Source organism: Pangasianodon hypophthalmus, chromosome 4 (assembly GCF_027358585.1).
Source record: "Pangasianodon hypophthalmus isolate fPanHyp1 chromosome 4, fPanHyp1.pri, whole genome shotgun sequence".
In the NCBI taxonomy this organism is placed as follows: Eukaryota; Metazoa; Chordata; class Actinopteri; order Siluriformes; family Pangasiidae; genus Pangasianodon; species Pangasianodon hypophthalmus.
Window position 1 is genome coordinate 24120329 of NC_069713.1, and position 20434 is coordinate 24140762.

The following is a 20434-nucleotide window of genomic DNA, read 5'->3' on the forward strand; positions in this document are numbered from 1 at the left end:
CTCACCTACAATGCATGCAAACACACCACACTTTTGTACCACCACATTTTCCACCCTAATCATGTAACAAATGAGGTTTTGCACTCATAATTAAACTTGTGTACATTAATTATGATCTTGACTGTAGGGTCTTTTGATTTTTTATTCCAAATCTATATGCAGTGTATATAGTAGTATAGTATATTTAAAAGTAGTATTCCATGGGCTACATCTCTGTTAGTTATGCTTTGTATTGTCTATACAAAGATACAAAGTATGTACCATATCACAGCATAAAGCACATTTGCTTTCTTACTGAGACTGAAAAGACAATTTCAGTTATCTATGAAGTATGTAATTGTTTACTGCTAAATAAGTAAAAGAGAAATATTGCTGTAGAAAATAACACAGTTTAATTCTTCTGTTGACTACAGTTTAATTCTTCTTGAGAAATAACTATTTGGTAGCATATCTATATTTTAAGACATACAAAACAATCAAATGTTATTTTGCTATTTTTCAGATTTGACCTTCAGATAGGTGACAGTGCAAGATGACAACAAACCAACCAAGTTGCAGAGATTTCGCATGAATATTGATAAAATATTTATTTATTTATTATTCATTTATTTTTCATAAATGAATTTAGGAGTAAGCTCTTCTTTCTTTCAAAAGGTTAAGAACACAGTCTTAGTAGGTTGAATTAATTAAAACTGAGTCAGTAAGGATGACTACATTAATATTAGTGAATTATGTGTGTTGAGAAATTTAGAAAATATGAGCCTCAAACAGTTAATGACTTTTTTCTTTTTATTTTATTGATCAATATAAAATAAAATGAAAACATTTTATTATTACAGAGCACAATGTCATAAGAAGAGCGCTAAAGAAACAGAATACCACAGAGCATAGTACAGAGTAGAACAAATGAAAATTTCCAAGATTTATGTCTGTTATTTCTACTAAAGGACTAGAGAAAGCTAATGCTGCCACCCAAACAGTCCACAGTGGGGTTTTGTTATTGCTGTTGTTGTTGTTGTTATTGTTGTTGTTGTTGTTGTTATTGTTTTTAATTTCCTACTGAAAGAAGATTGCAGCATGAAAGGATATATAATAGCAGCAATTAGAAACATCACAAATATGAACAGAATGAGATGATTAACAGTAACAGATGTTTAACAAACTGGATTACTATAGATTTTTTTTTTTTTCAATAGAGTTAAACAAAACTTCACTCTTCAACAAAACTCTTAACTAACAAGAATACGAAATCGATCAGCGAGCTTTGCCTCTAAGCATGTCCTTGTTAGCAGAATTCCTCTTGTACAGTAAGACAGAGACAGTGCAGAAATACAACACGTTTTTCACCAGCAGTATCACATACGTCACGCTGAACAGATACAGACTGCGGCTGAGCTCAAACAAACCTGCACAAGAGACACAAGGAATAAAAAAGATAAATTTTATACACTCAGTGCCTTTCTACGTTAATGTTATGACAAGCATTTAACATCACTAAAAAAGAAATTCATATGATCTTAATTTCTATTAATAAAAAGTGGAGATCTTAATCATTGATACATACTGAAATAATATCCATTTCTTCTACCTGTTTAATCGATATAGTTGATAAAAGTAAATCATCACATGTAAACTGTAAATTTTTTTTTTACCAGAAGTTAGATTTTCCTCTTGCTCTTCTTCTTGTTGTTCTGCTTTTCGTAGGGGTGAGCACGTGGATGCAACAGGTTTTTTAGCTAAAGAGTGCCAATACAATATTTTTGTAAATATTCAAAGTGAGATTTATTATGCAAAATCAGGATGCTGGCTCTTTCTTCCTATATCTGTTCAACTGACAATATTCAGGAGTAATTTTATATAAAAAATGATGGAAGAATCCTTGAAATAGCTTATAAATTAATTCTTATAAGCCAAAATTAAATTAATTGAATTAAAAGTAGTTGTTTCTAAAAGTTACGACATGTAGAAAAAACTGCAGAAAAATGCAGGAATATGAAAGTCGAGAGGAAAATTTATAATTGTAATGAGGTAGGCTAGAGAAATAGTTAGTTGGATGTATGTAGTACTGTTAAGATTAATGAAAGGTCTCGGAAAGTGACAGTGGCTGTAAAAATGTTGTAATGTAATGAACAGAGCAGGTGATTTTGTTGTACCTTCTGGAATGGTTGGACTCTGCTCTCCATCCTCATGTTTGACGAGGCACTTGTAATTGTATGATGATACTTTGCTTTGGTGTACAATGAGCATGCTGGTTATTCGGACTTCCTGATCATCTCTTTGCTCCAGCAGCTCATACCCTTCCTGTGATGCCTGCACTTCTTTTCCATTTGGATCCCGCCATGTGAATTTCACCAAGTCTGGGAACATGCCTTGCGCCTGGCACAGCAGTACACGCTTTCCATTCGCCTGCTCGTTGGATACTGGGTACATAGATACTGTAGGCGTTTTCTTTTGTTTGTCTGGTTGAGAGGACAGACAATGATCCTGTTTTTAAATGTTTAAAAAGGCCCATGCATTTAATTGCAAAAAAAAAAAAAAAGCCAAATACTGAAACCACTGAATTCAGCACAGTATGCACCTTTCTCTGATAATATTCAACATGGAAGAACTTCCATGTTGAATTCCTCCTCCAGTCTGGACTATACTTTAAATAAATGTTCTTTGATTGAGAACTTGAGGCCAGGAGATTGTAGTGGTTTTCAGAATGAAAATTTGATTCTGTTCTCAGCAAGAAATTTGAATCTTTGTCCTGGTTCTGTCCATCATTTCTGTGGTTTACATTTACAGCATACGCCCTTATCCAGAGCCACTTACATTTAAACTCATTTATACAACTGGGCAGTTGAGAGTTAAGAGCCTTGCTCAAGGGCCCAGCAGTGGCAGCTTGGAAGTGCTGGGATTTTTGAACTCACAACCTTCCTTATCAGTAGTCCAACATCTTACCCCCTGAGCTACCCCTGCCGTATCACAAACCTTTTGTTTACTTACTGTTTTCCTGTCATGCTGCTCCTGCTCCACCTTGTCACAAACTTACACCTTGATCACTATTTACACCTGTGTCTTGCACCATGTATACATATTTCATATTTTTTCTAATGTAACCTAGTGAAGTCACTTCTCTCAATATTTCGATGGACTCCCACGTTTTAAAGAGTGCTCTAGTGTGCATGTTCCTAAGCTTGATTTTGGATTTGTCTGCATTAAGTAGGTCTGTCTGTGTTCTATTCCTGGTCATAAAAGAAAAATGATGGATACTTGATGATACTTGGATGAGACTTTACGTCTATTCACCCCAACTCCACATCCACAGAGTAAAATTGCTAAACCATGGATGCAGGGGTAGAAAATACTTGAGTAATTGCACTTTGTTACTATACTTAGTAAGTAATTTGGGGAAGTATTTATACTTTACTTATTGAAATTGAATACTTGTACACATATTTAATTACATTTCCAAGAAAAAAAAAATACTTTTTACTCCTTACATTTTTACTTAGACCTTTAAAGTACTCTAGTTACAACTCATGATGTTCTCTTCTTCTCTTATCTAGCCAATGACTGTATGCTATATATCAATAGAATGGGCTCAGTTTAGCATTCAGTCATTTCAGTTTAACACCCAATCAGGTTAATCAATGTAGAAAACACTATCAAGTATCATAACTCAAGCTGTAATCTGCGGTGACCTTCTCATGCTACACAATGTAATTAATGCTATAGCGATCCCTGTGTGTCTTAAAATGGATGAGTAACTGGACTGCAGTGTGGAACATGAAAATGTTTTACTATGCTGGAATAAGCAACGACCTATATAAAATGAAGCACATCCTTCCTTAGAAGGCATGAACTCAATCTAATTTAAAAAACATGTTGAGATTTTGCTAATTTGCTAACATTAACTGGCTTTATTTAGCGAGTTGATGTTAGCAAATTATACATTTACAAGTTAGCATGTTTTCTTTGTAATTGCCAGGTTAGACTTGCATCCATTTCAGTTAAAAATAGTAAATATAAATATATAAATATACAATATATATGTTAGCAAATTATACAAATACAAGTTAGCATGTTTTCTTTGTAATTGCCAGGTTAGACTTGCATACATTTCAGTGGATATATAGTAAATATATATTATTAACATAGGGGCAGTCGTGGCCTAATATAGTTATAATAACATAATATAGTAATATAAGTTAAATGCAGAGCACAAATTCCCAGTATGGGTCACCATACTTGGCCACACTTCACTTCACTTAATTCACTTATTTATTTAATTATTAATTCATTAGCAGTGCAAGTTATGCATACTGTATGTCCAGCAAACTTACCAGCAAAATGACTGAAGGATATTTTCAGGTAAAATGGCATAGTTACTAAACAAAAATCATCCTCTAACAGTTTTAGAGAGGTTAAATGTTACTTTTCACATGAAAGTGGCATTAACTTAATTTCATCAGTTACAAACATTTACTTTTTACTTTTTAATAGGTAAGTATACTTAAAAGTAGCAACTTTTTGACTCTCTCGAATATATTTTTGGATGGAGACTTCACTTTTAATTAAGTAGGATTTTGACATTTATATCTATACTTTCATTGAGTTTAATTAATAAATTATTTAATTAATTATACCTAATTTCATTAAGTATAATTTCTCTATTACTTTTTTTTCCACTCATGTATGGATGTTTATTAATTTGGCTCAGACACAGGAGTTCCTGAAACAACAAAAATTGCCATTTTGACCAGGGAGACCTCACGAGAGGACTTCTGATACCTATAACATAGAAGAGTTTATGTTTGCATGTTCAATATTTTTATAGACTACGATCAAAGTCTTTATTTTCTTTCTTTAGTTTCATTGTTCCTAGTTCCTAATCATTCCTGTCCCTAATTTTTATTTAGCTTTGTTTTTGTTGTTTTTTTACTTTTGCTGGTTTATTTGAACTATGGCGATGTATTGGAAACTATATTGAACACTGACTTGGACACTGACTAGAACATCCTAAATAACCTGCAAATACTTGCAAATCAATGCTGATGTAATTTTCTCTAAAATGTCCACGTCAAATATACATAAGATAAAGAAGTATTCTGCCAAGCTATTTAGTAGTTCATGATTATAAAGTGGGTCACTATTAAATTTTATATAATTTTAATAATTACATCGGCACACATAAAGACAGTGGTTCATCATTTATTGTTTGTAGCTAGTGCATTTAAAATTGCTTATTTAAATAATGTGCATGTTTTATAATGTAGGAAGCATGGACAATACAGAGGAATGTATACGAAAATACATAAGACTAGAGAATATCAAACACAGTCTATAGTACTAACTTTTCCTAGTTGTAAGGGAAGAATATTTTGCATACTGTATATTTTAATATATATATATATTAGTCAAATTTTTAAAATATCTTTGGATTTTCAAGATCTTCTATACAATAAAATTTAAAAATGTGTCCCCCCAAAAATTCTAAGCAAAACAATAGCTCTGGTTTAAAGACATTGTGAAATGTAGAACTTCAAGATTGTACCAGCCTCCTAACTGCTTAATTATATAATAACTTTTTTAGTAATCGTCTCCATATATTTTTTTTTAGAATTTTATAAAAGTGTATCTTATGATATTATATAAAATACCATTCCATTTTTTACAACACTGTTTGATATGCATTTTTTTTTTTACATTTTAACTTTTTTAACGATTTTATTTACATTTTCTTTGATAACTTCCATGGTGCCATATTGATTTGAGAGCTCATGTGTCACCTCATATTTATATTCTACTTTAAAATGGAAGACTACATAAAATCCCATACAACTCAGAAAAGCAAAAGAAGATGGGAAGACAGTTACATAACTATAATGTCTAATACTGACCTTTTTTTTCACAATAAATATTAGATTGTTCAGCGATATAAACTTTTCAGAGCGTTAATTAAATTTAGATTGTGAAACTACATTTGTAACAGTATAAGGAGGTATATAAAGGTCAGCTCTTGGACCAGAACAAAATAGGCTTACCATTATTTTTTTTTTTACATAATTAAACTAGCAGTGTTAGAAATCTGAATGAATAACAGTCTGCATTTGGTGACAGAAAGAGAGAGTAAAAGCCCTTGGATCAAAGAATTTCCATTTCAAACTACTGTCATATTTTTGCCTATTTTTCTTTTATAATTTCAGAAACAATTGTACACAATTGAAAGTATTTAGAAAGACATTCTTCTTACCTGTGACATAAAGTCTTGTCCCTGAGCCGAAGACTTTCACCCCCACAGTGTGACATTCAGTTATAAAAACACTTGCACTGATCTTCATAGAGCCAGATCTAACATTGGTCCTGATCCTTTTTGTTTTTAGTGTCAATATCCATAAAGAATTTATTTTGGCAGGAAACAAGTGATAAAATCTGAATTCCAGGTTTACTTGGGTAATTAACAATGGATTTAGAGTTTGAAAGTAATAGAGCAGATATGAAAGTAAGTCTGTCATAATCTCACCACAATGATTCACTTGCTGTTGACATGCCTTTTTTATATGTTAACTGAAATTCATATCAGACAATGATGAGAGCTGTAAGATGTCTTGCATTTCCTTTTTATAAATATCCACACTATGCTTGATATTTGTTTTTCTCACAGGTTGTTTGGACATGTATATAATGAGCAAACAGTAATGACAACTCACTAAGCACTTCTAATGTCAGGGCAGTTTGGATATATAGGTCTTTTTTAGAACAAATTTATTTTCACGCTTGATATTATTATGAAGAGCAGTGATGACAAGAAAGCTGTTTCAAAATGTCCTAAATGTACTAAAAAGAAAGGAAGGAAATCTAACATGAGCTGAGTGTATTCCTGTTCCTGTGTGTGTTCCTGTTTAAATCTGTGTAGAGTAAAATCAGTAGGGCCACAAAAGAAATGCTGGATAATGCTTGAATGCAATTCATTGGTTCCGGCATGCTTTTCCCCAGAACCAATGAATTATTATACAGTTATTATACTATAATGAGTACAAATTATTATCCTGTCACACACACACAGGTGTAGCCATTCACTTGTTACCCACTCACTCTCTATGACTCCTATGACAACTCAGAGCTGATGATAGACCCAACAACTTAAGTGCCCTAGGTAGCCACTCAGTCATAAAATCATGGGCACATGCATCGCCCCCATTTTACGTCCTTTTGTTCCAAACTATCAGGGCAGTTTCCTTCAGAACTAGTGGAGGCAGCTGGTACAGTGGTAGAGTTATGGCTTTACAGCCCCAAGGTTGTGGTTTGCTCCTCAGCTTGGGTGACTCTGTGGTGTTCAGCTTTATTTTTTCCAAAATTTCCCCTTCAAGATCAATAAAGTACATTCATCTATCTATTCATCCATCCATCCATCTATCTATTCATCCATATGTTTGTCACTGCTAGACCACTTCCAAGTGTCCATCACTTCAGAAGGTGGCTTAGAAACGTGCAACTATACCGTAGTGAAAACTACAGGGATCCGTAATGGCTAGTCAATTTCATAGCCAGTCAATTTGAGGGACCAGGGTGTCTCCATGGATAGATAGATAGATAGATAGATAGATAGATAGATAGAGCTGCAAAAACTGGTGCAATGCAAATAACAGATGTTATTTATCGATAACGAAGGGGGAACATGCGGGGGGTTTGGGGTAGCCAAACAGCACACAGTCACCCAAGCTCAGGATTGAACCAGCAACCTTAGGGCTGTAAGACCATAACCGTATCAACTAATTTCTGTTATGGTGATGGTGCTGCCTGATGTATAATATGCATGCCCAATAATGCATTTCAACATATGAGAAAAATAAGTTGTTATCTCGAGAAAACAACTTTCATTATCATGAGAAAAATAAGTTGTGATCTCAAAAAAACCTTTTGTTATCTCATGACAACAACTATTGTTATCTTGAGATGACAAGAAAAAAGAAATAATGCATGGCCTTTCTGGACTTCTGTAATAAAACATTCACTTTTTATTAAAAGAAGTTATGCTCAAGACTCACCACAGTACTAAACCACATTTAGTAATGTATGACATTGTGGTACACAATTATGGAAGAACAATTTATAATCTCTGTAGCAACCTTACAGGTTCAGATGGAAATGAGCAGGCAGGAGGCAGGCTTGGGAACAACTCAGAGACGTTTTATTCTCCAATTTTTCACTTTCACTTTCAGTGGTTTATTTTACTTGCACGCATATACACACGCATGCACACTCACGGCTCTGTGCTGATTATCTCTCTCTCTCTCGGCGCTCGTCTCTCTCCTTTTTATCCTCGCCCCAGCTCACTGCAACACAGAGCACTCGTTAGTAGAATTCCCCACAGGTGTGCATTCCTTACTACTCTCCTTCCACTCACAAACTAGCGCCCCCTCTTTAGTGAGATCAGTCAGCAGGCTGGTGACGTCCGAATAATTAAGCACAACCTATGATAATTCCAGCCCCAGAAACTGTCTCACCTCCTTTTTGGTCTTGGGTCTCAGGCAGGCCACAAACGCTGCTGTCTTATCAATTAGGGGACGCACCTGCCCATGGCCCAAGAGGAAGCCCAAACCGTACTTCCACCCTCCCAATCGCACACTTCCCTGGGTTTACCGTGAGTCCCAACTGCCTCAGCGATCTCAGAACTGCCCTCAGGTGCTGCATGTGCCACTGCCAATCATTACTGTAGATAATAATGTCATCTAAATAGGCAACAGCATAAGCAACATGTGGACGGAGGACTCTGTCTATGAGTCACTGGAACGTCGCGGGGGCCCCCAAACAACCCAAAAGGAAGGGTTACGAGTTGGTGTAACCCAAATGGAGTGGAAAAGGCCATTTTTTCATGAGATATTGGAGTCAAGGGGATCTGCCAATATCCCTTTGTCGTATCCAGTGTCGAATAAAAGCGAGCTGAGCCTAACCGATCAAGCAGCTCATCAATGAAAGGCGTTGGGCATGCATCGAATTTAGACACCGCATTGACTTTTCTAAAGTCCACAAAAAAAGTAGTCCCATCGGCCTTGGGCACCAAAACCACACTGTTTTCCACTACCTCGTGACCCATCCACAAACATTTCTCTCGCTAACGCTCGGAACCCTGGCCAATTTGTCCCCAGGATTAGTTGATGGGAGAGGTGAGGACTAACCGCCAAGTCTACTCTATATTTTTACCCCCGGAAGTGAATAATGACCAGCACTTGTGGATATTCATGAACATCCCCGTGCACACACCTCACCTTCACCAAACGTGCCTTTCCCAATGCCTCACCCTGAAGCAAGCATTGGTGAACTGAGGTCTGGTTACAGCCTGAATTCACCAATGTGTGGTATGTACCCCCTTGAACATTTAGCGGTATGTGGTACGACCCGGCTCAATTGGGGGCAGCCTGCAGTGTGTCAGGGATCCGGACCAACACCCCACCTCCATCACGTGGCAGTGGTCCTGGGAATGTCCAGGATCCCTGCAGTGCCAGCACACTGGCCCAGGCCTTACTCCCACACCTGCGGCCCCAGATTCACCCACCTGGGGAATAGAGGAGACAGACACAGGGGGAGAGGAAGGGGGTGGGTAAGCACAGGTTCAGGGAACTGATTTGGTGGGAATTGGCCCCCGTTTCTGTTTAGCAGGGACAGGGAAAGGAGGAGGAGGAGGGGGAGAGACATGAGAGTGAGAGAGAAAAAGAGAGAGGGAGAAGGGAGGGGCTCGTCTGCCCCCAGATACACCACAATGTGGTCCTCTGCCAGCTGGATTGCCTCATCAAGCGGCGCCAGTAGGTGGCACTGGACCCAGCACCACGAGGTCAATCACATTCTCTGTGTCGCGTCCCTCAGCCAGCAGCCACCTCTAGCAGGTGTCCCGGAGCTCTGGGCAAAAGCAAACGGGCAGCTGAGCACCCGTACGGAAACGCTGACAGTGCTGTTCTGGGGTGTGGCCGATACATTGCAAAACAGCCCATTTCAGGTCTGGGTAGTCCAGCATGTTGGCGACCAGCAGCTGCTGGGCCGCGAGATGGGCTTCACCATTAAGGATCGGCAACAGGAGGGCCGCCCACTGACCCTTCGGCCAGCCCCAAGCCACCACAGAACGCTCATTCCAGAAATGCTTCCGGATCATCCTTCAGTCCCATCTTGGTGAGGGTGACGTGAGGCCACGGCCACAGCGGCCGCTGAGTCTGCGGCTGGAATACCGGCCCTGGAGCACGTGCCAATCTGCTGCCTGGGCATCAAGCAGCTGCTCCTGGTCTCGGCGGAGCTGGAGGAGGGCCTGATGCTGGGTCTGGTGGAGGTTGGCGAGGGATGTGATGATGTCGGCCAGTGGTGAGGAGTCCATGACAGTGTCTTCCTAAGGTTCCCAGGTTTTGGCACCACTGTAGCAACCTTACAGGTTCGGGGCGGAAATGAGGAAGCAGGAGACAGGCTTGGGAACAACTCAAAGGCGTTTTATTCTCCAATTTTTCACATGCACGCACACACGCCTCTCTGTTCTGGTTAGCTCTCGCTTTCTCTCGGCGCTCGTCTCTCTCCTTTTTATCCTCACCCCAGCTCACTGCAACAAAGAACACTCATTAGTAGAATTCCCCACAGGTGAGCATTCCAATCCCCCATATATCCCACCCCCTGAGAGGTGCCATTGTAATGAGATAATCAATGTTATTCACTTCACTTGTCAGTGGTTTTAATGATATGGCTGGTGTCCTTGTGAGAGCTTTGCCATCCTTCTTTTTGTACCAGTAGACATAAGTGGTGGATAAATGAGTCACTTTGCAGCTGATACGCACAGTTTTGTCCACCTCTTTTGTCATGGAGAGATCTTTTTTGGTCCAGTTTCACTCCCAGAACAGCTTCTGTAAATGACATATATCTATAAAACAGCCATTCCATTATTCTGTTTTTTCTTCTTCTTTTATATTTTCATTGCTGTATTATGATTCTTACCTGTAACCAAAAAGAAGAGAACAGCATATATGGCTATAAACATTTTGATTGGGTTGTAAAAAGAAATAATAATAAAGTATGCGCTTATTTCAGCACTCTCTATTGCACCTGTTTTTGCATTAATGCTAGTTTAGAACATGAAACTTTCCTTTATAAAGTAATGATGTCATTTCCTGGGGTGGAGATTGGCCACCTTGTCAGCCAGCATTTACCCAGACTAGGTGTATTTGTTATTTACTGATTATTGAACAGACAAACAATACTAACAATAATGCAAGACATTCGGTATTAGTAGCAGTTTTGGAAATAGGTGGAATATTTAGCTCTTAAGTTCTCTCAGGCCACCTAATTATAGGTTTGCTTAGACAATATGTTTCAAAGTTTGACAAATGAAAAGGAGGGAAATTGACAAGAATAAAAATAAACTTTGTGTTTTAGACCTACAGTAACAACCTAACCCTGAAGGAAATATGGAGATGGGTCATGGGAAAACCTGTATACTGCAAAACTGATATTACCACATGCAATGTGTAGATTGTGCTACTGGTGTGCAAACAAGGTATAGTACATCCATTCCCAGAAATATTAAAAGTACCCAATAAGCATTGTTTCAGTCATTTCAGTAGGTGAACCAGCCTCTGGTGCACAGTAGACCCAAAAGAGATACTTCTATTCAATTCAATTCAGTTCAATTCAAATTTATATAGCACTTTTAACAATGAACATTGTAACAAAGAAGCTTTACAGAAATAGAGAGATTCTATATAGATAAGAATCTAGTATTAGTTTTGTTATCGTCTATTAGGGTGGAGAGATATGCTGATCTAGCAACAGTAAGAGCTTTTTATAGTTAAGAAGGCTTTCCTTCCATGCATTTTGGAATACTACCAAATGAGTGTGGCACCATTTACATAATAACTTTGAAGTGGTCTGTTTTAAAGTGTCAGAATGTTCATTATACCAGGGTGCTAGTTTTTTCTCTCTACGTATTTTTCTTTTAAGCGAGGCTACATTGTCTAGAGCAGTGGGTCTCACACTTTTTTCAGACGTCGACCCCTAGTATATTCTGACCCCCCCCACATAGTATGTATATATTAATATATAATCATAACTTATTTTATATATATATATATATATATATATATATATATATATATATATATATATATATATATATATATATATATATATATAGTCTGCACTACATGTTTTCATAAACCAACAAGTGAATTTAATACATTTTCAGTTAAATAATAGATTTGATTATAGATTTGATTTATACATTCACATTGACATAGCATATAGGTTAATTAAAAAAAAACAGGAAATTTGTTGGCTTTTGAAATGTAATGGGCTTAAAAATGTATTTAAAAGTAAATTTTGGAAATCCCACGGAGCCCCTGTAATTATGCCAAGGACCACAAGGGGTCTGCAGACCCTTGGTTGAGAAACCGTGATCTAGAGTAGTGTTTCCCAACCTTTTTTTCAGTCACGGCACTTTTTTTTTAATAAATAATTGCTCCACAGAACACCACTAACACTAACCATGAACTTCTCCCCAAGGCTTTTCAAATGTTGAGAAATTATTTCACCAAATCCAAAGACCTGGATGAAGAGCCTGCATGGACAAGCGGGAACATTTCGAGAGTACCCTTTTCCACATGCTGCTGCCAAAGAGCAAGCTTGGATAGGAATCCGTGTAGTTCCTCATCTGCTAGTAGCTCTGCATATTCCAATTTCTCCACAGTTAAAAACGTTCCTCCCTCAGTTCATAAATACGTGACAGGAAATTTCCATATGCAGCAGTAGTGTCTGGTGATCTGTCCCCATCTCTTAACATACTGAGGCGAATAGGCGGCATTTCAGAGGCAAAATAAGATTATGTGGGGGACCCAGGCAAAATAAATGCATGGGGCCCTTATGAAAGATTTTTGTTGCTATTATGTCTATATGTTACGTAGAGATATAATTATGCAGTGTACATTTAAAAGTAGTCAAAGCACATCTAACTGAACATAAAGTGTTTATTTTTTTACAGCTTCTATAGTTACGAATAGGAAATCAAACCTCAGTGAGGAAATAAAATGTCCATCTTCAACTATTTACAGTACATTTATAATCTTAGTTAATGTTTATTTCTTAAAATATAAATGTTTATTGTCAGTTCGTGTTAGTTCATTATCCATTAACTAACTAATCTTAACTTTTAATTTAAAAAATGTATTAGTAATTAGTATCAGTATTAACAAATGCTGTAAAAGAAATTTCATTGTTAGTTAACTAATATTAACTAAAGTATTAACAAGTATTAACTAACATACAGTATTGATTCCTGGGAACAAGAGACATTTTACCGATACTAGCGGTGCTGCCAGTGTTGTGTACATCATTCCCGGTACCACCTATTGCATTTCAGCCCACATTAAGGACTGCTAACACTACTCAAAACATGCTAACCCTAGCTAATTATTGAAACTGAAAACAGTAAACTCAGTGGCAAAAATTTAACATGGTCTTCAAATAAACAGCATTCTTTGTTAACAGTTTTCTAAGCTTCCTTTTCGCTAATCATGGTTCATGAATACGCTACCAAAGTTTTCATTTACACTTTTAAAGTTTTAGTTTACGCTCCACAAGTTTACGCTTGCCGTTCTGGCACAATGTGGGCTGACTTAACAGTGATTTACTCTGATTGGCTAGTGAGATGTGGATCGACAGCTCCACTGTACTGCTGAGGAGGAGGATAATGATGACGATGATGCTCCATGCCGCTCCTGAGAGCTCATCTTGAAAAAATAGTCATATGAGACTACCCAAACCTCAAATATTAATTATGAACTAATATATTGACTAAGTAAGTAAGTAATTTCCACTACAAAGTACAAACACTATAACTACACAGAGAACCATATCCAGAACGCTCTACAAAATTTGCACCACTGAAATCTCTACTTCCATGTTAGGGAGCTGTTGATCCAAGTCTCACTAACCAATGAGAGAAAATCATTGTTTTACAGATATTAAGTCTTTAAGACACAGTTGTTCACTGGGAATAATTATTTGTAGTTCATCATTTATTTATTAAGACATAAAATTTAGAAAAGTTATCAGTTGTTGTATATATTCCGTTTTGAGACTCCTGTAGACGTGTATATATTCAAATATATATTTCTGTTGTGGTTGTGTACCATCACGGTTTTTGTACACACTTTGAATATTTACTGTCACTGTGGTAATCACAAACTAATACAATTTTAAATCTGCATCTCAGACATCAATACATTGCAGTGCCTAATTCTTTTACTTGTTAATTGTTATTAATATTAATTAATACAGATTAAAATCTGTTTATTAAAATCAATTAGGAACTGAATAATTTCTTTTATTAAGGCATGAAATTTCAAAACATTATTGGTGTTTGAATAAATTTAGTTATGACACTTCTGTACAGTTTCCGTTGTGGTTGTGTACCATCAGGGTTTTTGTACACACTGTGAGTATTTCCTGTCACTGTGGTAGCCTGCCCAGCTGGCACAATAATAAACTGCTGAGTGACTTTTCTTCAGGCGTGCTATCTTCAGATCATAATTATCAGACTGTATCCTCACATCGAAGTCCTTTGCTTCAGGATGGTTATCATGAACAGGTGTGCTTCCTTTTTTGACATATAAGATCCTTGTGAGGGCTTCACCTTCTTTCTTTTGGTACCAGTGGACATAATCAGTGGATAATTCGGTCACTTTGCAACTGATAGGTATAGTTTTGCCCTCCTCTCTTGTCATGGAGAGATCTTTTTGCTCCAGTTTCACTCCCAGAACAGCTTCTGTTGAAAAAAACAAACAAACAAACAAAAAAACCATTAATCTGTAAAATAGCAATTTTGGTATTTTGTTTCTGTTTTTTCTCTTTCTTTCTCTTTTTATACTTATGCTGTGATATGATACTTACCTGTGACCAAAGAGAAGAGAACAGTATATATGGCTATAAACATTTTGATTTGGTAGTAAAATAAAAAATGCTCTCAGTTCAGCACTCTTTATTGCACCTGTGTTTGCATTAATGCTAGTTTAGACCATGACTCTCATTTATAAAGTAATGATGTCATTTCCTGGGGTGGGGATTGGCCACCTTGTCAGCCAGCATTAACCCAGACTTGATGTATTTGTTATTTCCTCATTATTATTACTGATCATCCTGATAGATTTTATTTCACATGAATGAGCTTAAAATATTCTCTGTTTACCCTGACAAAATGCGAGAGCACATAAGATGGGGGGATGGGGGCACAGCTTCCAGGAAGTGTCTGTTAGCATTGGAGAGTTCAAAACACCTGTGCAGATCATTCCAGATTCACATGTCTGTTGGCTCATTTCTCATTTTATTAGAGAGAAAAAGACTGCTGTTGTGGTGTATTTTTGAGTGCTGAACTCATACAAGCATAAGCCACTATTTTTGTGGAGCTCCTACACAAAATGCATAACGGTTGTTAGGTCTGACAATACAATGTAAACAGCGATAAGTGTCACAGGATTTCGTGGCAAGGTGTAGGAATGATAATATCGATAATATTATATCGCACAACTCTAATGACTACCAGTGGAGACACCCAAGAACAAGAGTCTCTCAGTAGTTCTCTATAATGCCTTTAGATTCCAGTCTCTTTAACTATTGTAAGACAGCCTCACACACAGCAAAAGGCAATCTGTGCAGCTTTTGTTGCACTGGAGGCACATCTGCATGCACTGCGTGGACAAAACTATCAGCCAAGCCCAAGGGTCAGTGAAGTTGACAGCATTCTGCAAGTTGCCTGCAGGGGGTGCAGTCACAAAGCAGTGAAAAGATCTCTGCTAAGCAAAGATGTTCCTACAGGGCCAATGTAGAAATTTGCGTGTGCAGTGAAGTAGCAGTTAGAGTAATGCAGCCAGTAACAAGAATTATTTTCTTCATCTATGTCACCAGGCCAACTTTGGGCTCTTTGGCATATTTGAAAAGTGCCGGCGGTAAATGTGCTCTAGAAGAATAGAAACAGCTGAGCTGGTATAAAAAGCTGCAGTAGATGAATATTAGAGCCAGAGTCTGCGCAGTAGAGATGGCCAGTCAGACTGTGTGTCCACCTTTTGCCTGGCCATATTGGTTGTGGACATTCCCCTTTGTCATGCCGGGAGTGTGCACGGTGACAGAATAAGATTTTAGAGCTTTGAACCATGATTGACTGAGCTACCATTTGGTAGCTAGCTGACGTTAGTTAATCCATCATGTTAATCAAAGTAATGCAAGTATAAGTAGATGTAATGTGCTGACTGAAAATATATCAGGATCAGTGCAATGATCACCCTTACTTACATCTCCCTGCTTAATATATATTTGGCCCTATTAAATGGTAATTATTTATGGTTAGTCTCATGTATGTCGCTGACAATTTGTTGGTCTAGAGTTGTTGGAAAATGCCTTTCATTTTTCTTCTTCCCTTCAAGGTGTTTCTTTTCTTTTTCCTTTTCTTGCTTCCGCTTGCATGGAAAATGTTAGTAGCAAGCTCTAGCTAGTATCTAGAATAAGAAGTGTTAAGTTAACTCACATAAGTTAGGGCAGCACAATCAAAATGATTATCGAAATGATCAAAATATCGCAGATGTAAATATCACGATACACATACTGCAAGGGCTTGCAATAAATGAATGATTTTAACACTTCAAAAAGTTAAGTCAATGTAACGAGGAGTCAACAGAATGGGGATCCATAAGCAGCGTTTTAATAAAAGGCAGACACAGTTGTACAGGCGTGGTCGGGCAACAGCGAAACAGGGTAATCAGAGGCAAAACAAAGGCAGAGTGATCAGACAGGCAGATGGTCAGGGCAGGCAGCAAAGAATCAGAAACGAGAAGGAACAGTCCGAGGTCAGGGCAGGCAGCAAAGAATCAGAAACGCGAAGAAACAGTCCAAGGTCAAACACAGTAATCCAACAGAGAAGATATAAACGCTCAGAAATGTTAGCCGGGGCAAAACAAGACTTCGCAATGAGTGAGCGAGAGGCGGAGGCTTAAGTAGTCCCGGTAATAGGCTGCAGGTGAGCTCGTAATCAGTGCTGGGTGCGGGGTGATGGGAAATGTAGTTTCGAGGGGAAAGTCAATACTCGGGTGATGGTGACCTCTGGTGACGATCAGGGGGAACCACAGAGGCCGGATTCGTTACAGTCAAAGTTTTAGGGTGACGCAGATAGCAGAAAATGCTTTCTTTTCCTCAAAACAACATGAAAGATGTATGTTGGTTATGGCATTTTCGGTTTTTAAATATGCAAATATATATAAATATAATTTTAATTGATTTTAAACACTTATAGCATTATCATACTGCATAATATCACATTATTTAACAAGTTATCGCATTTTTCTTCAACATCATGCAGCCGTACATTAAGTTGCTAGCTTTTTACTACTAGCTATGACACTGTCACCCCTGGCATGCACATTAGTGAACTAAATATTAAATCTACATACAGATTTCTGTAAAATTGCTTTGTGACAATGTCTGTTGTTTTATAGTGCTATACAAATACAATCCGATTGCTGATATATACTCATTTTCCAACCTTTTTTATGCTTCTGCCATTAGGCGGTGGAGGCATTATGTTCTTGGGCTGCTCTTCCGTCTGTCTGTCTGTCCGTGCATTCGTCCGAGATTCTCATTAGTGCAATATCTCAGCAGAAGAACTGATTAGATTTTGGAATTGAGCAAAATGGGGTCAAGGTCACAGCAGGGACAAAAGTCTGAAATTGTTTTTCTTCAATAGCTTCCTTCCTGTTTGGAATATATATTAAGGGAATTTCTGCCATAGGAATTTGTAACAAGAAGGAGTAGACTTGTTGAATGCAGAGGCATCCCCATTGACACTGCTGACACTGAGTTCTACTTGTTCTCTCAGTTTTTCCCACATGCCTCCCAGCCTTGCTCACAACTGAGTTACTATGCTCCACTGGTCTGAAATCTGTCTGTGATTGTGATTTGGATCACAAACTAATACAATTTTAAATCTGCATCTCAGACATCAATACATTGCAGTGCCTAATTCTTTTACTTGTTAATTGTTATTAATATTAATTAATACAGATTAAAATCTGTTTATTAAAATCAATTAGGAACTGAATAATTTCTTTTATTAAGGCATGAAATTTCAAAACATTATTGGTGTTTGAATAAATTTAGTTATGACACTTCTGTACAGTTTCCGTTGTAGTTGTGTACCATCAGGGTTTTTGTACACACTGTGAGTATTTACTGTCACTGTGGTAGCCTGCCCAGCTGGCACAGTAATAAACTGCCGAGTGACTTTTCTTCAGGTTTACTATCTTCAGATCATAATTATTAGAATGTATCCTCACATCAAAGTCCTTTGCTTCAAGATGGTTATCATGAACGGGTTTGCTTCCTTTTTTGACATATAAGATCCTTGTGAGGGCTTCACCTTCTTTCTTTTGGTACCAGTGGACATAATCAGTGGATAATTCGGTCACTTTGCAACTGATAGGTATAGTTTTGCCCTCCTCTCTTGTCATGGAGAGATCTTTTTGCTCCAGTTTCACTCCCAGAACAGCTTCTGTTGAAAAAAACAAACAAACAAACAAAAAACCCATTAATCTGTAAAACAGCAATTTTGGTATTTTGTTTTCTGTTTTTTCTCTTTCTTTATCTTTTTATATTTTTATTGCTGTGCTATGATACTTACTTGTGACCAGTGAGAAGATAAGAGCATATATGGCTATAAACATTTTGATTTGGTAGTAAAATAAAGTATGCTCTCAGTTCAGCACTCTTTGCACCTGTGTTTGCATTAATGCTAGATTAGACCATGAATCTCATTTATAAAGTAATGATGTCATTTCCTGGGGTGGGGATTGGCCACCTTGTCAGCCAGCATTAATCCAGGCTCGGTGTATTAGTTATTTCCTTATTATTATTACTGAACATAAAATCACTACTAACAATGAGGCAAGACATTCAGTATTAGTAGTAATTCTATGAATAGGTTGAATATTTTGCTCTTAAGCTCTGTTTACAATTTTTAGAATAAGTTTCCCATTCATTTAAACCACCTAATTATAAGTTTACTTATAGGTTTCAAAAACTCATGTTACTTTGGAGTTTTGAGGTTACTTTGGTCTCATTCACAAGATGAAGATGTCTTTATTTGTCCCATATACATTACAGTACACTGAAATTCTTTTCTTCACATATCCCAGCTTATTAGGAAGCTGGGGTCAGAGCACAGATAGATTTACGTGCCTTGCTCAAGGGGACCGACAGCTTGGCAAAATCTTTGTAATTTAAACATATAATAAAGAAATATGTTCCTGTTTCATTACAAGCACAGATTTTGATTTATAGATGATGCATAGATTTTGACACTTTTCTAGATTCTGGCTTTTTGCAGGATTGATACTGGCTCATGCAAATCAAATCAAATTTGTAGACTGAGCTACTGGCGGGGAAAAACATACATCCACTCGCACCAATATGAAAGTATACAGTGTTTCAGTCATTTCAGATGTGGACCACTGTTTTCATGGAGGTTGTAGACCTTGTGAAAAGTTTCTTACCAATTTATGCACATCCAGCAACAAACCATAAACTAGCCCCCAATGCATAGAAAATGCTCATGAGTACCTCTAGTGTAGACCCAAAGGAGACTTCTAACTGACTCTGAAAGAAAAAAAAAACATTGTTTATGGTGCATGATAAGGTGCAGTGATAAGGTGCAGTGTTATACCATAGGGATAAAGGCCATCATTTCAATGTGAAATGTCAGTTTCAATGACTACAAACCACTTGTTAATATGGGATTGCCGGTCAGATCTGATGGGTAGTATAGGCAAGAAAGGACCATCAGTAACATTAATAACTATCTGAACCATGGTCTGTTCTGCCAGAATGGGGTTATTCATACACTGTTTACAAAGTCTGTCATATGCGCTGCACTGTCATCCACATCTGTGTTAGTGGTGGAAAATCATACAACGGTAGATTTGTATAATTGTGTACTAACACATCCTGGCCCAAAGCATTTGTTTCTTCCCTGAACATGACCACATTGGACACTGCATTGCCTGACTGTTGACAAACTGATCATCTTGCACTCTTCTATAGTTGTTCAACTTTAACTGAATTACCTCCTTATAAATTTGCTAATCAGGAATGCTGAGTACAAGAATGCTGCAAGACAGAGCGTCAACTCTCTAACTGCATCGGCGATTTGTAGGAAGAAGACAGTCAATGTGCATTAACTTCCAAAGCTTGTCTGCCCACTTCAGCATTGCCTGGTGGTTGATATAAAACACCATCATGATGTTGTCAGGCTTCACTAGTATATGTGACCCCCTTTAGGGTTTCCTGAAATGTTGTAGCTTAAAATTCAGGGAATTACCCTATGGATGGTTGTTGTGTAGTAATAGTAATAAACTGAAAATTAAGCAAAGATCAAACAGTACAG

At 37.4% G+C, this 20434-nt stretch overlaps 1 protein-coding gene across 1 annotated transcript; it reads right to left on the minus strand.

The window, feature by feature from the left end:
• Positions 1-815: 815 nt before the first annotated feature.
• Positions 816-15000, minus strand: LOC117597073 (immunoglobulin lambda-1 light chain-like). Its single transcript, XM_053233631.1, has 6 exons — positions 14902-15000; positions 14465-14776; positions 6239-6271; positions 2154-2459; positions 1653-1736; positions 816-1406 (listed from the first exon to the last, which is right to left on the minus strand). The coding sequence occupies exons 1-6, from the start codon at positions 14942-14944 to the stop codon at positions 1255-1257; spliced, it is 930 nt and encodes a 309-aa protein (XP_053089606.1). The 5' UTR covers positions 14945-15000; the 3' UTR covers positions 816-1254.
• Positions 15001-20434: the final 5434 nt, after the last annotated feature.

Excerpts from the sequence above, each read along its gene's own strand:
- LOC117597073 (XM_053233631.1), bottom strand. The coding sequence starts at position 14,944 with ATGTTTATAGCCATATATACTGTTCTCTTCTCTTTGGTCACAG. Across the intron at positions 6,272-14,464 it reads CAGCTGGGCAGGCTACCACA|TCTTCGGCTCAGGGACAAGA; the intron begins GTGACAGGAAAT and ends TGGGGGTGAAAG. Across the intron at positions 1,737-2,153 it reads GAGTCCAACCATTCCAGAAG|CTAAAAAACCTGTTGCATCC; the intron begins GTACAACAAAAT and ends GGCACTCTTTAG.